The 13,053-nt window shown below is 36.3% G+C and overlaps 1 protein-coding gene across 1 annotated transcript in view; it reads right to left on the bottom strand.

Annotated features, from left to right (window-relative positions):
* Window positions 1-13,053, bottom strand: part of FSIP2 (fibrous sheath interacting protein 2) — a 123,136-nt gene that overhangs the window by 32,546 nt on the left and 77,537 nt on the right. Inside the window, exons 16-17 of the mRNA XM_059055228.1 lie at window positions 3,872-10,329; window positions 1,356-3,823 (exon numbers count right to left, since the gene is read on the bottom strand). Coding sequence (XP_058911211.1) covers window positions 1,356-3,823; window positions 3,872-10,329 — 8,926 coding nt within the window. The remainder of the gene's footprint in view (window positions 1-1,355; window positions 3,824-3,871; window positions 10,330-13,053) is intronic.

The following is a 13,053-nucleotide window of genomic DNA, read 5'->3' as shown; positions in this document are numbered from 1 at the left end:
AACATCAGCAGTACTTTAACCCCTAGATTAGTTTGTCATAAAGATGATAGGCCAACCCAGTCAGGCACAGGACTGTATTCTGCTATTCAACAGAATACTGCAAACCATATATCTACTTGGTATGGCCGATTTCTTGAGTGGTAGCCAGAGCTACATACTTTTTTTTTCACAAAACTTCCTCAGAATGTAATAACCTATTACACCTCTGCATGTGGAATCAGGCAAGACTCAGTGGAGAGGGGAGGCTTTAAGCTGAACTTTGATAGCTAGACAGGTTTTGGCCATGTTGAGATGAAGGGAGGGAGGAAAGAGTGCTCCACGTGGAAGGAACATGAGTGAAATCGCTGAAAGGCCCCGGACATGTCTGGGAATAGAGAAGAGATATGATAGAAAGAGCCAAATACCAATGGTAGGGAATCATCGATCTTCTCTTGTTTGCTTTGTTTTTCTTATTCTCTAAGCTCAATTAGGCTATGCTTAAAGAAATTCTACTTATAAGCTTGCAATTGCAGACACACAACTGTCCACCTTGAAATCATACCAGTTTTAAGTATAGGAAATGGCCTCATTGTGCAGGTAGGTAGGACTGATAGTATGTGTTCTGCAATTTGAATGATGGGCAAATGATGTATCTGGACTGGTAACGTAGCAACTAATTATTGGCAACTAGAATTACTGATCCAGTTCAAGCCTATAATAGATTATTAGATTGAATTTTATGAATTTCCCAATAATAGGTTTTCACATATGAAAGTAGCTGTCACATATGGTTCAACCTCTAACATATACTGATAAGCATTTTTAAAAAGGGAATGAAAATATATTTTAAAATATATGTTTAGAGTATTATACCTAAAAGGAATTTAATAACACTGAAATACAAGCAAAATAAATGTTTAACACTAGTTCTTATACACTGTGACTAATAATAGCAACGACTTCAACTGTACACATTAAAGTTGAATCACAACCTTCAATCAGTTACCTGTACATTTGGTATGATTATAAAGAAGTCATGCATGAGAACTTTAAAAGATCTTTGGAACTCGTACTTCATGTTCAACCAAAATCCCCTGCTTTAAAAAAAGTCACATTTTCTCTCATCTGCAGATATGGAAAATTGAAAGACAGACCTTTTCAGATTCAAACCATATGAATGTTTAATTTTTTTTTTTTTTTTTAGTATACTGATATATTAAGAAGTAATTAAATACCCTCCTTCTAAGGCTGTTTTTAGAAAAACAGTAAATGAAGCTTCTTGGACAGGAGATCTTTTAAATATATCTACTTTTTCTAAATTATGCCCACTTTTAAATATATCTGTTTTTTTCTAAATTATGCCCACTCTTGCTTACCTCTAGTTTCAAAGTTCTTGAAATATGTGACCACAGATGTGGTGACATGTCTTGCTACCCAATGGATTTCATTTGGACCCAGTTCATGATCAGCAAAAGCAATGACTTCAACTTCCTTCAGAGTCTTTATCTTCAGGTAACTCTTATTTTTCCATTTTTGCATTAAAGAAAAATCTCCCCTGCTGGTTTCCGGTTTTTTGTTTTCTTTTTCAGGTATACAACTGATTCTTTTATCCCGCATTCTAAGCAAACTTTTCTCATTCTTTTGACCACATATTACAGACAAAGAGTTTTGCTTTGATATGAAAAATGGTTTCATCGTTTCTGTGCTTTCATTAATGTGCGGTTGACTTGGAAAGCCGTAGCTTGACAGCACAGTACTGACAATATTTTCTGCAGCTAAACAAATTTTGAGTGGAGAGACAGTTGTCTGAATTTGGTTTGGCTCGACAACTGGTTTGGAAATCTCATAATGAAACACTCTTGGATTCTCACCTTTTCTCATTTCTGTGAATGACATGACTTGCTGTAATGCTGTTTCTGTGGATTCACTTGCTTTCTTTAACAGTTTTTCTAAGACACTCCCTTCAGGGAGGGAGCTATTTCCTTTCATAGCTTGATCAAAATAGCCCAAGTCAGATTCCTTTGGGTTAAAGTCTTGTACTTTGTTTCTAGAGCATGATGGTATGTTTTCTGAATTAGGCCTTTCCATTGGCTCTGAGCTTTTAATTGTGTCTTCTACAGAGGCTCTGGAATATAAGGGTAAATTTGATGAAGACTTATACCTTTTTTTCTTATCTTCCTCTGAATAAAACCCTAAACCTGGTACACTGCTTTGTGGAGGATGATTCCCGAATCTTACTTCCTTTAACTTTGACATGGGCATTTTTGTATTAGTTGTTAATTCAACCTGATTAACAATATAGGTATTTTCTACTCCTTGGAACAAACTTTCCTTTGGAAGGTTTTTGATCAGAGACTCATTGAAATGAGTACACTGGTCCGTCAGTGTACCAATGATCTCACTTGCTGCAATATTTTCTTTCAATATGCTAATTGAAGATGGTTCTGCTTGGCTTATTTCTTTGTCCAGCTTGCTCTTAATTACACCAAGCATGTCACTGACAATATTAATGGCATATGTAAGTAACTCTGAATGGAACGAATGAACCTGTAGAAGGGCATTCTGTACATTTTCCTTGGAAATAACAGTACTTGACTTGGATTCATCAGAAAACTTTTTTAGTGGTTGTAATTTTGGCAACATCTTTTTGCTTAATAGTCTCTGTTGGACAGGAAAAAGGTTTTCTACAGGCATTTTTGCTACTTCAGAAGACTCATATTTAGAGATATGTTTAAACTGTAAGTCTACAAATGACTCTAACAGGTTTAAAACCCTTTCTACAATTTCTCGAACAATTTGGTTGCTAGAGCCCAAAGGACTTTGGTCTTCGGTTTTAGTGTTATATATTGGTTCATTGCTGAGGATGTCCTTGGTTGGAAAACCATATTTACTTTTAGTAGTAATGTGTTCTTTCCTACTTGCTGGAGTTTCTTTACCACGTGGCGTGGGCATTTGGGATAAAAAGCACAGCTGTAATTTTTCAAATAGCATTTCAACAATTTCCCTTCCAAACATATTAATCTGTGCTTTGGTGTCTTCAGCTCTCGTAGAAGCTCCCTTAAAACAACTATGAAACCTGTTTTCCCAATCCTCAAGATGTGGCAAATTTAAAAGTGAAAGAGAATATTCTAATTCTTTTGCTTTTATTGAAATTTCAGCCAAACCATTTTCAGCTATCTTCAAGAGCTTACATTTTTCATTTTCCATGTCATTTGATTCTGCTTGGCATTTGTCAAACATTTTTTTAAATATACCTTCTTTAGGAAAAATCTGTTCTAACTGTGAAGAAACATTTTCCAAGTAAAAACATGCTTGTGGTTTGACAAGAGACTCTGCACCTGTATTCCCTTGTGAAAGTTTGGGATCATCCAGATGACACAATATGATAGGATTAGCCAAATTTTGGTTATTTGTAGCATATAATCCTTGCAAAACCATACTAACTATTTTATTTGCTGCCATGATTTGATCGGATGGTAAAGCTTTATCACTTACCATTGCTCTAATTTGCGTCACCTTTTCAAATTCTTTCACAGTTGTTTTCAGGATATTACTTATTATATCCTTGGCATACATTTTTAGTTCTGAAGTAGGCAACTTCACTTCCAGTACATTTCTGGCATCTCCCGTTGGTAGGATGTGTGGCAGCCCAATGGCAGTCTTGGACCAGATGTCTTTTGGAGTCTTCTCTCCAGGACCTAATTTAGTCTTGCTTTTGGCCTTAGTATGACTAGGTCCTAGGTGTGGTTTTGCTCTAAATTTAGGCAAAGGAGTAACTTTTGATCTTGCTTTTAAACTTGTTTTAAAACTTGGCTTAGGGTTTCCCTTAGGGCTCAGTTTAGAACTGTGTAGCCTTAGAGGTTGCAACTCAACAGAACAACCGTTATGGGACAGGGCCTCTTCTAGATAAAGTGAGGCAAAATTTGTGATCTTATTGAGAACCATTTGGACTAAATCCTTCCCCACTTTTAATGGTGAATATTGTAAAAAATCTTTTTCCAATAGAGAGACATTTTGACTGCCTACATAAGGATAAACCTGTGGTAGCATATAGCTAGTGAGATTACTTCCTATTCCTTCTTGTGTAGTTTCTCTGATGCATGATGATTTCTTTGGTAAAATATTTTTGTCAGTTGCTTGTACTTTATTACTTTCATATAACGATGTCACAACTACAGAGTACATTTTCTGCAAAACGCTTTCAATTATGTCACTTGTTACACTGTCAATATGGGATTGAAAGAAGTTTTTTTGTATTACGTCTAATGTTTTACTTTTAGAGCTAGACATAAAGTGGGGGATTTCATTAAATGAAGGCAAGTGGCCTATGATTTCCATTATTCTTTGATACACTTTACTTAAAACTTCTTCCACTGCACTGAATAATGCAGTTCTTTCTTTTTGTTTTGATTCTGCATTTTTTGTAAATATTTCTTCTAGAACAATTTTCTGGCTTTCCCTTTCCAATGCCATTTGGTTTTGTTCTGATGGATACTTTGAAAACAGAGACAGTTTGGTGTGTGTTTCCTGAGCTCTTTGTCCCAGTGATATTTCATTTGATGCAGTTAGTTGTGAAAATAAGTTAGGATTGTCCTTTGAGTAAAAACTGATTTCCTTTACAGATCTTTTATTATATAAAATCTTTAAGATACTATTGACAGTTTCACTCACAGTGGTGATTTCCTGGAATGAAATGTTGTTTGGGTATGGATGCATCTTTTGGATTTTGAGGTCTAAGTCATTTTTAATCAGCTTCAAAATGGCACTGGCAATGATGTCAGCATATTCCTTAAGACTAGCTTGTGACAGATGAATTATAGATCCAAGTTTTTCTCTGTAACTGGCAAAAGTGAAATCTGTGAGCTCTTCACTGAGAACAGTTTCATTTGATATTTTCAGAATATTCACATTTGATTCCACCTGGCTTGATTCACGAAAGATGCTGTCATCTCGTCTACAGTTTTCCAGTTCTGGGCTCAGAAATGACTTTTCTTTAGGCTGGAAAGCAAGAGTAATTAACCAATCCATTTTTTCTGTGGCAAACGATTCTAACCGATTGAAAATAGTTTTAGTAATGAAGTCAGCACTTTCCTCACATGGGTCAGGAACAGATTTCTTGGGGTCTTCTTTCTCTACTATAGTTATATGAGTATCATTAGCATAAGCTGATTTCAGATTTTTTGAAGATAGAAAATGCTGTGTTTTTCTTTCACTTTTTGACTCCGTAGGAAGAGGCTGGTGACACTCTGCTTTTGGAAACATATCACAAAAGGTCAGGGGCAATCTTGTAGAAGTAGGATCCTTTGAATTTATGCTAAGTATGACAGCAGAACTGAGATTATGAAGAACAATATCTACCATATCATTGGATATCAAAATGACATCTGAGTTAGGAACTGAAAAATTTGGAAGAATCTTATTAGCACCCTCAATGAACATTTCAGAATTTGCTTTGGAATGTTTGCCAGCTATGTTACATTCCAAAGTGGGTGTGGCAAATGAGAGATTATTCTGATACAGTATTTTTTCATAAATATCACATAAGATACTTTCAATGGTATGTTGTATTTGAAACTGAAGTACTTTTTGATACTCAGTCTTAATAAACAGCTTTTCAATAATACCTTCTTGCTGATCTGAATTAATCTCTTTGTCAGAATTATTTTTGTCACATTTTCCTTTAGATGATACAATATCTAACACTGTGTTAACAATTTGACTTGTAATACTTTCAGAAACCATAATGTTATGAGTTAAAAAAGAATTTTCCCTTTCTTTATCTAATTCATGTTTGATTCCTTGTAAAATTTTTCTGGCCACTTCTGTTGCATATGTATTTAATTTATTCAAAGAGACTTGACATAATGAGTTGGTCTTTTCTGACATAATATGATCCATTGAGCAACAGGAAAATTGATCATCAGAATATAAATCTTTGGCTGATAATGCTTTGCTTAATGTACTCTTATCCTGCTGAATAGGTAAAGCCATTGGAACTGTGAAGTTGATCTGAGGACAAAAGAGAGATTGTACTTTGGAAGTAGCAAAAGTTTCTAAACTTGTTAATATTGCCTGTACAATATCTTCAACTATGTTTACTTTAGCCTGTTTGTCAACATTGAATCTGGACTGAAGAGTATATGGATTCTTGTTCGGCACAGTGATGGAGGGCGTTCCTCCTCCACTGGTGTGTTCATGAAAAGAAACATTTGTTGAAAAGGTGATGGTTTTATACCCGTTTTCACTTGCATTTCTCCCCATTATAGCAGCTGAATAAAGTTTATCAAACACAGTTCTAACAACATCATCTGCCACTATGGTTACATCTGCTTCAGACACCATCATTTTATCTATAAATTGAACAGATGTTTGAGCAATTGTCTCTTCAACATTGTGAGGGATGCCACTTAAATAGGAGGGGGAGAGAGAAAGCACATTTAATTGACTGACTAAAGCACTTTGAAAAATTTCATTCAAAATATTTCTTATAATGGGAACAATTGGAGATTTCTGTGGTTCTTTGAGTTTCACTTCAATTTTGTTTAAGGTTTTTTCTAGAACACATTGTTGAAGAGAATCTGATTTAGTTTCTTCTGTAAGTGATCTTCTCTCTCCAGTGAATTCCTTCTCTGTGTTTGCAGCATCTTCTAGAAATGAATCTGATTCAGCTCCTCCAGGAAGAAAATTTCCATAGGTTGGCCTGTATCTGTAAGTTTGAATGCCTCTCTCTTCAGATTCAGTTTCATTAAGCATATTTGAGGATACTGCCTCTAAAATTAAACTGACTATATTCTCAAGCATTTGTTTGTCAGGTGGTGGTGTTTCCATACTTGCTCTCAAATCTAATGAGTTCACATTTAATTCTGTTTGAATAGCTTTCAAAATAGCACTTGATACCTTCTTTGCATGCGTGTATAAAGCAGACTGCAATAGTTCTTCATGTGTGTCCGTGAAAACACTGGGACTTTCACATTCTAAGTCCATCTTACTTTTTTTATTTCCATCATTGATAGATGCCTCCAGAGTTTCTAAATTTCCATTGGCAAACCCTTCTAGTTTAGCAAAAACCATATTAAGAATATCTGAAGCCACAGCTTTCAGTTTATGAGAATGAATTTCTTTTGTGCTCCCTGTTTTGGAAGACTTAGGAACAATAGATTTTTCTTTGCTTTTAGTCATCTCTTTATTACCCTTCTGAACCATCCTGGAAACTATGCTGGAGATTATGTCAGTGCACTTGGCCATTTCCTCAATAATTGAAGTAAATGATAGGCTGTCAATATCAAGAGACTCTGAGACAGGTTTAAATCCTGAACTTACAGAACTACTATCCATGTCAACACTACATAATTTTGCAAGGATATATTCCAAAATTGTTGTGGAAAAGAGGTGAATATTAGACTGCATTTCAGTGGTTGTTTGCTGATTCTCATTTGTCTTCTCTCTGCTTAGCTTACTACAAGATGGCTGACAGTGAGGGTGGGCTCCTATGAGCTTGCATAACATTTCACAGAGTGTTTCCCCAATATTATCTAACACTTGCAATCTGGAATTCTCTTTGAGATCTTTTTCACTAATGACACTATGGAGAGCACATGGAGTAGCTAAAAATTTGTAAAAAGTTTTTTTATCCTGTCCACTTGGCAAAATGTTCCCTTTATCAACATTATCAGATCTGTATGATGTCATAGGCTTTGGATTATCTGAAGGGAGTGAAATATTGCTTTGATCTGAATGTCCACTTGATAATATTTCACAAATGCAAGTTAATAATGGAGATGCCATAATGTCATCACTGAGATTTGAGACAAGAGATTCTAATTTATCAGTGTCAGTAAAATATCCTTTACCTGTAAGGGATTTGGTATGGTCTGTTTCCCTAAGATTTATGTTTTTCTTACTGAGTTCCAGTTCATTCTGGATAGCATGCAAAACAATGTTTACCACTTTAGTTGTATAAGTACTAAGTTGAGATTGTAATGAAGATTGCTCTGTAAGTGAAGGTTTGAAGCCCATTTGCAATTTTGGACAAACAAATAACTTCAGCCTTTTAAAAACTGCATTAATGATCCTATCAGTAATGTCATCTATAGGCTTAGGTTCACTTTCTTCATATTTTAACAGGGAAGACTTTGCAGGATCTACATCGAGTGAAGATAAATATTTCATTTTCTTTTCACTCTCGAACTGTATTTTTAATGGCTTTTGATTTGGTGCTTCTTTGACCATGTGGAGAGTGTCAGGACTCTCTAGAGAAGTTTGATGAACTGATGATGAAATGGAACTTTTGGTGGTATTGGGAATGCAGCTTGCCTTATGAAGTGTATTTAATACAGAATCTGTTATTTCTTGAGCCACTGCACTAATTTCTGACACAGAAAACATCTGCTCCATCCATTCTTGATGTGACAGTCCTTGAGGTTTTTCTGAAACAAGAACTGAAGCTTCTTTGCCAGTTTTACTGTCTAAGTGACCAGGAGGAATAGAAGATATGTCCTTGAGAATTTCCGTTAAAATACTTTTAACTATGTTTTCTGAAGACTTTTGTATTTGATGCTTTTGATCTTGGCTGAAACACAGAGTATCTTTATTTAAACAGGGATTTTCCTTTAAAATTTTATTCTTAAAAACTGGTAGCTCAGTCTTTAACCTCGGATCATGAAATGCAATTTTGCTCCTTGGAGAGTCAGGCTTTGTAGGTTGTTTGCTATTTCTTTTGTATTCAAGACAAGTGTTTCCTTTTGTAAACCAATGCTCAGGAATCTGTTCTTGTGATTTTGCTTTTTCATCTTTAAAAGATGAATCAAGCACATTTTCCACAATTTTGTCTATTTCTTCATTATCATCTTCAGAATAAAGGACCATGCCAGGAACATTAATAGGTGGAAATGGTCTTCCAGACCCAGGACGATTAGATAACCTAGTGCCAGTGAGTCTGTACTTTACTTCAGTGTCAGAAGGACTTCTCAGTCTAGAGTGTCTACATTTTTGATTATCTGCTTTTACTGGTTCCTGATGTAACTGAGTAAAGATATCATCGAGCAGCTTAAGGAGTACTACTGTTTCATCAGATGCAATAAGTCTCTCATTATTAAGTTCGGTTTGTACATGTCCTAGTATACTGCTGATTGCTTCCTCTATATAGCCAACCAAAGAGGACTGGGAAAAAATATTTGACATTAAATTTTGTATTTCTTCTTTAAAAATTAAATTAGCTGCATCAAGTTCAGGACTACATTTCTTTTTGTTGGCTTTTATAAGGCGCATATATGTTGGGTCTGCCATATGTTGCTGATAGGAAAGTTTAGCTGCATCTTCAAGATGAGGAAGTTCATGTTGCTTGCAAGATGCAAGAGTCATCAGCTTTTCTAAAATGGCATGCACCATATCCTCTGCAATATCACACATGGGTTCCACAGTATGAGGCAGTGAATCTATTAAAGGTTTTCCATATGATGGAGTGAGAGATTCTCCACTGGGTGTTAAGCTTGGTTTAATGTTGACTGACAAATCTTCTTGTGAAAATATCTGGATACATTTTTTCTCAACTGCAGACTGTAGCTTCTCAAGCATATTTTCCACAATCCCTGAAGCTACTGAGCAGATATTAGCATTAGAAACCAAGTCTCCTTTCTCAGGCTCACTTTGGTCAACAAAAACTTCAGCAGTAACAGAAGAAATACAAGGAATGGCCTGTGTTAAATCAGACATTATTTCTTGAAAAATGCTTTCCAAAATCAATTCAGTTTCCCCTTTTAAGTGACACTTAAAGTTAAGAAAAACATTCTTTAAACTCTTCATTTCATTCATGGCTTTTGTTTTTTGATCAGAAAACAATGGACTCTCTAAGCCATCTGTTTCAGTGGAGGCATCCTTTGATTTTTTTGTGCCCGTTTCAAATGATGCTAGAAGGTGACTATCAGATTTACAACTTCTGAGCTTAGGGTATGTATATATCATGCTTGTTTTATTATATTTGAGTTCAGATGTTATAGACTGTCCTTTAATGGGATATGTTTTTCCCACAACTGTTCTTTCCACATGGGCAGATGGTGGTTTTAAAGGTGTGGTTGGTCGCCTTACTGATATGTCAACTGCAAATGCACAGGGCTCTCCCTGAAATGTTTTAGTTGTTGCAGATGTGTAGCTTCCACATGTAAACTCTTCACTGCATGTGCTACAAAAACTCGAACTATCTGAAGAGAGGATGGAGTCATCAGACACTGGGTATGCATTATTTTTCAATCTTTCTTCATACTTTGTGATGGCTGGGTATAATATACTGGTCACTGTAGCCACAACCCAGGTCATTATATTCTGAATTATGCTCTTCAGTTCCCCAGAAGTTACCTGGAAAAGAGGCAAGCAGGAATAAAAAGAAAATCATGTTAACAACTTACTCTATTCTGGGACGGAGGATAACATTTAATTTTTTATGTCAAACAATGCATAGATACCATCATCGTTATAAAAAGAACACAGTGAAAGTAAATCTATTTAGAATTTCAAATTAATTTCAAGTTGGTTTATTCTGTGCTGCAGTAAAATACTTTTTGTATAAGTTTCCATTTGACTCCCATGCCCTCAGAAGTTTTTTCTCCCCCCCCCAACATTTATTGCTAGGATAAATGAATTTCTGGTAAAAAAAAAAAAAAAAATCACTAATTTGCTATCCAGGCACATTACAGGCAAGTATTTTGGCAAGAAACATGGTGTCTACAACGCAGCAAAATTACTTTAAAATGAACCAGATTATTTCTAACAAAGCATTTCTCAAACAGATGCAGTCAAAACATTTGGGTGCCTTCAGAGGCATCTGTCTAGCTAAGATGTAAGGATGGAAAAGAAGCCATCTCTCCTCCCCTTCCCTGCTGCAGGGGTGAGCCGGTGATGTGTATATATGGAAATGACTACAGCTAATTGCTAAGAATCATTTGATAGGCAACAAAAAAGTTCATGCCTTACAGAGATTGAATGGCTTTGTATCCAACAAAAAAGTATCAGTGGAAACTATCTTAAGAAGACTGAGAAAAGGTGATGCACTGAGGGAACAAATGAATTTAGATTGAAAACAAGGGCAATCTAGAACTGAGTCTCAAAGAGTCAGGAGGGCTGAGCAAGAATAGGTGTTGCAGAATCCCTCATTTTGAGCTGGAAATAAGAACTCAGGGACCAGATTTGAATGACAGTTTCCTTAGTGGTCAGTGGTGCTGTCCTACATTTAAACTGGACCAACAGTAGAAACAAAATCGATCTGTTTCTATATACCTCAAATTATATACTGAAAAAAAAATTTTTTATTTATTTTTGGCTGCACTGGGTCTTCATTGCTGTGTGCAGGCTTTCTCTAGCTGCAGCAAGTGGGGGCTACTCTTTGTTGGGGTGTGCAGACTTCTCACTGTGGTGGCTTCTCTTGTTGTGGAACATGGGCTCTAGGTGCACGGGCTTCAGTAGTTGTGGCGTGTGGGCTCAGTAGTTGTGGCTCACAGGCTCTAGAGCGCAGGCTTAGTAGTTTAGTTGCTCCATGGCATGGGGGATCTTCCCGGGCCAGGGCTCAAACCCGCATCCCCTGCATTGGCAGGCAGATTCTCAACCACTGTGTCACCAGGGAAGCCCCTGAAAATATATTTTGGACTCGTAAAACATCCTGTTGCCTATAATAAACTAATAGTATGTTTTAAATTGTTGTTACTCTTAAAACATAAAAAGCAATAAACACAAGTAACTGGCAGCAAAGCCTGGAAGGCTGGCATGTAGACAGGAGGATAAACAAAAAGATTCCTGTAATGGGGCTGTTCACACTCAAAATATTGCCTTAAGTTAGTTAGAATTATTCCCATTTCAGACCAACATTGAAAGATAAGTTAACACCTATGTAGCATACTGTCTCTTGACACGTTAAAGACTGTTTAGGGGCACCCCAAGGAAAGCTATTTTATTCTGCTCTAATCCCTGAATCTCCTAATACATTTTTGCATTTATTATACAGACAATGACTAGTGGTCTGAAAAACATATTTTGGGTGATAGCATATGGCATATAATACCTATAAAAAGTATTCACATTGAAAATCAAATATTTTAAGAACAAAGCAACTGTTCTAATCTACTATGACATATAAACTAAGACATTCAATATATATTATTTTTCTTAGTACCAGAGATAATAAACAGTAGACCTACATTATCACTCTTAGGCTAGGTATGAGAAAAAGTTCCCAACCTTGATATACGAAAGATATTCCTAAAATTTTCTATGTAGTAAAATACGATAAAAAGAACCTAATTTGCAGTTGCTTTCCATTATAATATTAAACTGAGAAATATTCTCTTGAATCAAAGTGTTCATTTTGCTACATGTTCTATGAATTGAGTCCATGTGAAAAAGTATGTCAGAATATATGTTGTTTTCAAACCTCTCTTTCCTAACTGGTCAGACTGGATCCGGAATTAGGCTTTATAAAAATACCCTCTTGGGCTTCCCTGGTGGTGCAGTGGTTGAGAATCCGCCTGCCGATGCAGGGGACACGGGTTCGTGCCCCAGTCCGGGAGGATCCCACATGCTGCGGAGCGGCTGGGCCCGTGAGTCATGGCTACTGAGCCTGTGCGTCCGGAGCCTGTGCTCCACAACGGGAGAGGCCACAACAGTGAGAGGCCCACGTACCACAAAAAAAAAAAAAAAAAAAAAAATACCCTCTTATCCAAGTCTCAGCTCATAGGTGACCAGGTCCTTTTTATGTGACTGGGGTGCTTCCCACAAAACTGGCTAGAGACAAACCCAGGCATCCCAACTCATCAGCCAAGTCTGTGAAGTGATTTTGTTAATGGCTTCCCATGACAGACTGGATTTATGATTATTTGATGGCTAGGTCCCTTAATGACCCTTCCCTGACTTCCTGCTCATCCCCATGAGACATCTTCCTGAAGAGCCAAAATTATATTTTGATGAGAACTTTAGACTACTGTAAAATCTAAGAATTAAAGTAAACTTATTAAAGAAGAAAAAAAGGGCAAAGAGGGATACTAATATCAATAAATGAGTACTCATTGTTTGATTCATAGAGTTTTTTTCCTA

This window comes from Kogia breviceps, chromosome 2 (genome assembly GCF_026419965.1).
Source record: "Kogia breviceps isolate mKogBre1 chromosome 2, mKogBre1 haplotype 1, whole genome shotgun sequence".
NCBI classification, from domain to species: domain Eukaryota; kingdom Metazoa; phylum Chordata; class Mammalia; order Artiodactyla; family Physeteridae; genus Kogia; species Kogia breviceps.
This window is presented reverse-complemented; position numbering and strand designations above follow the sequence as displayed.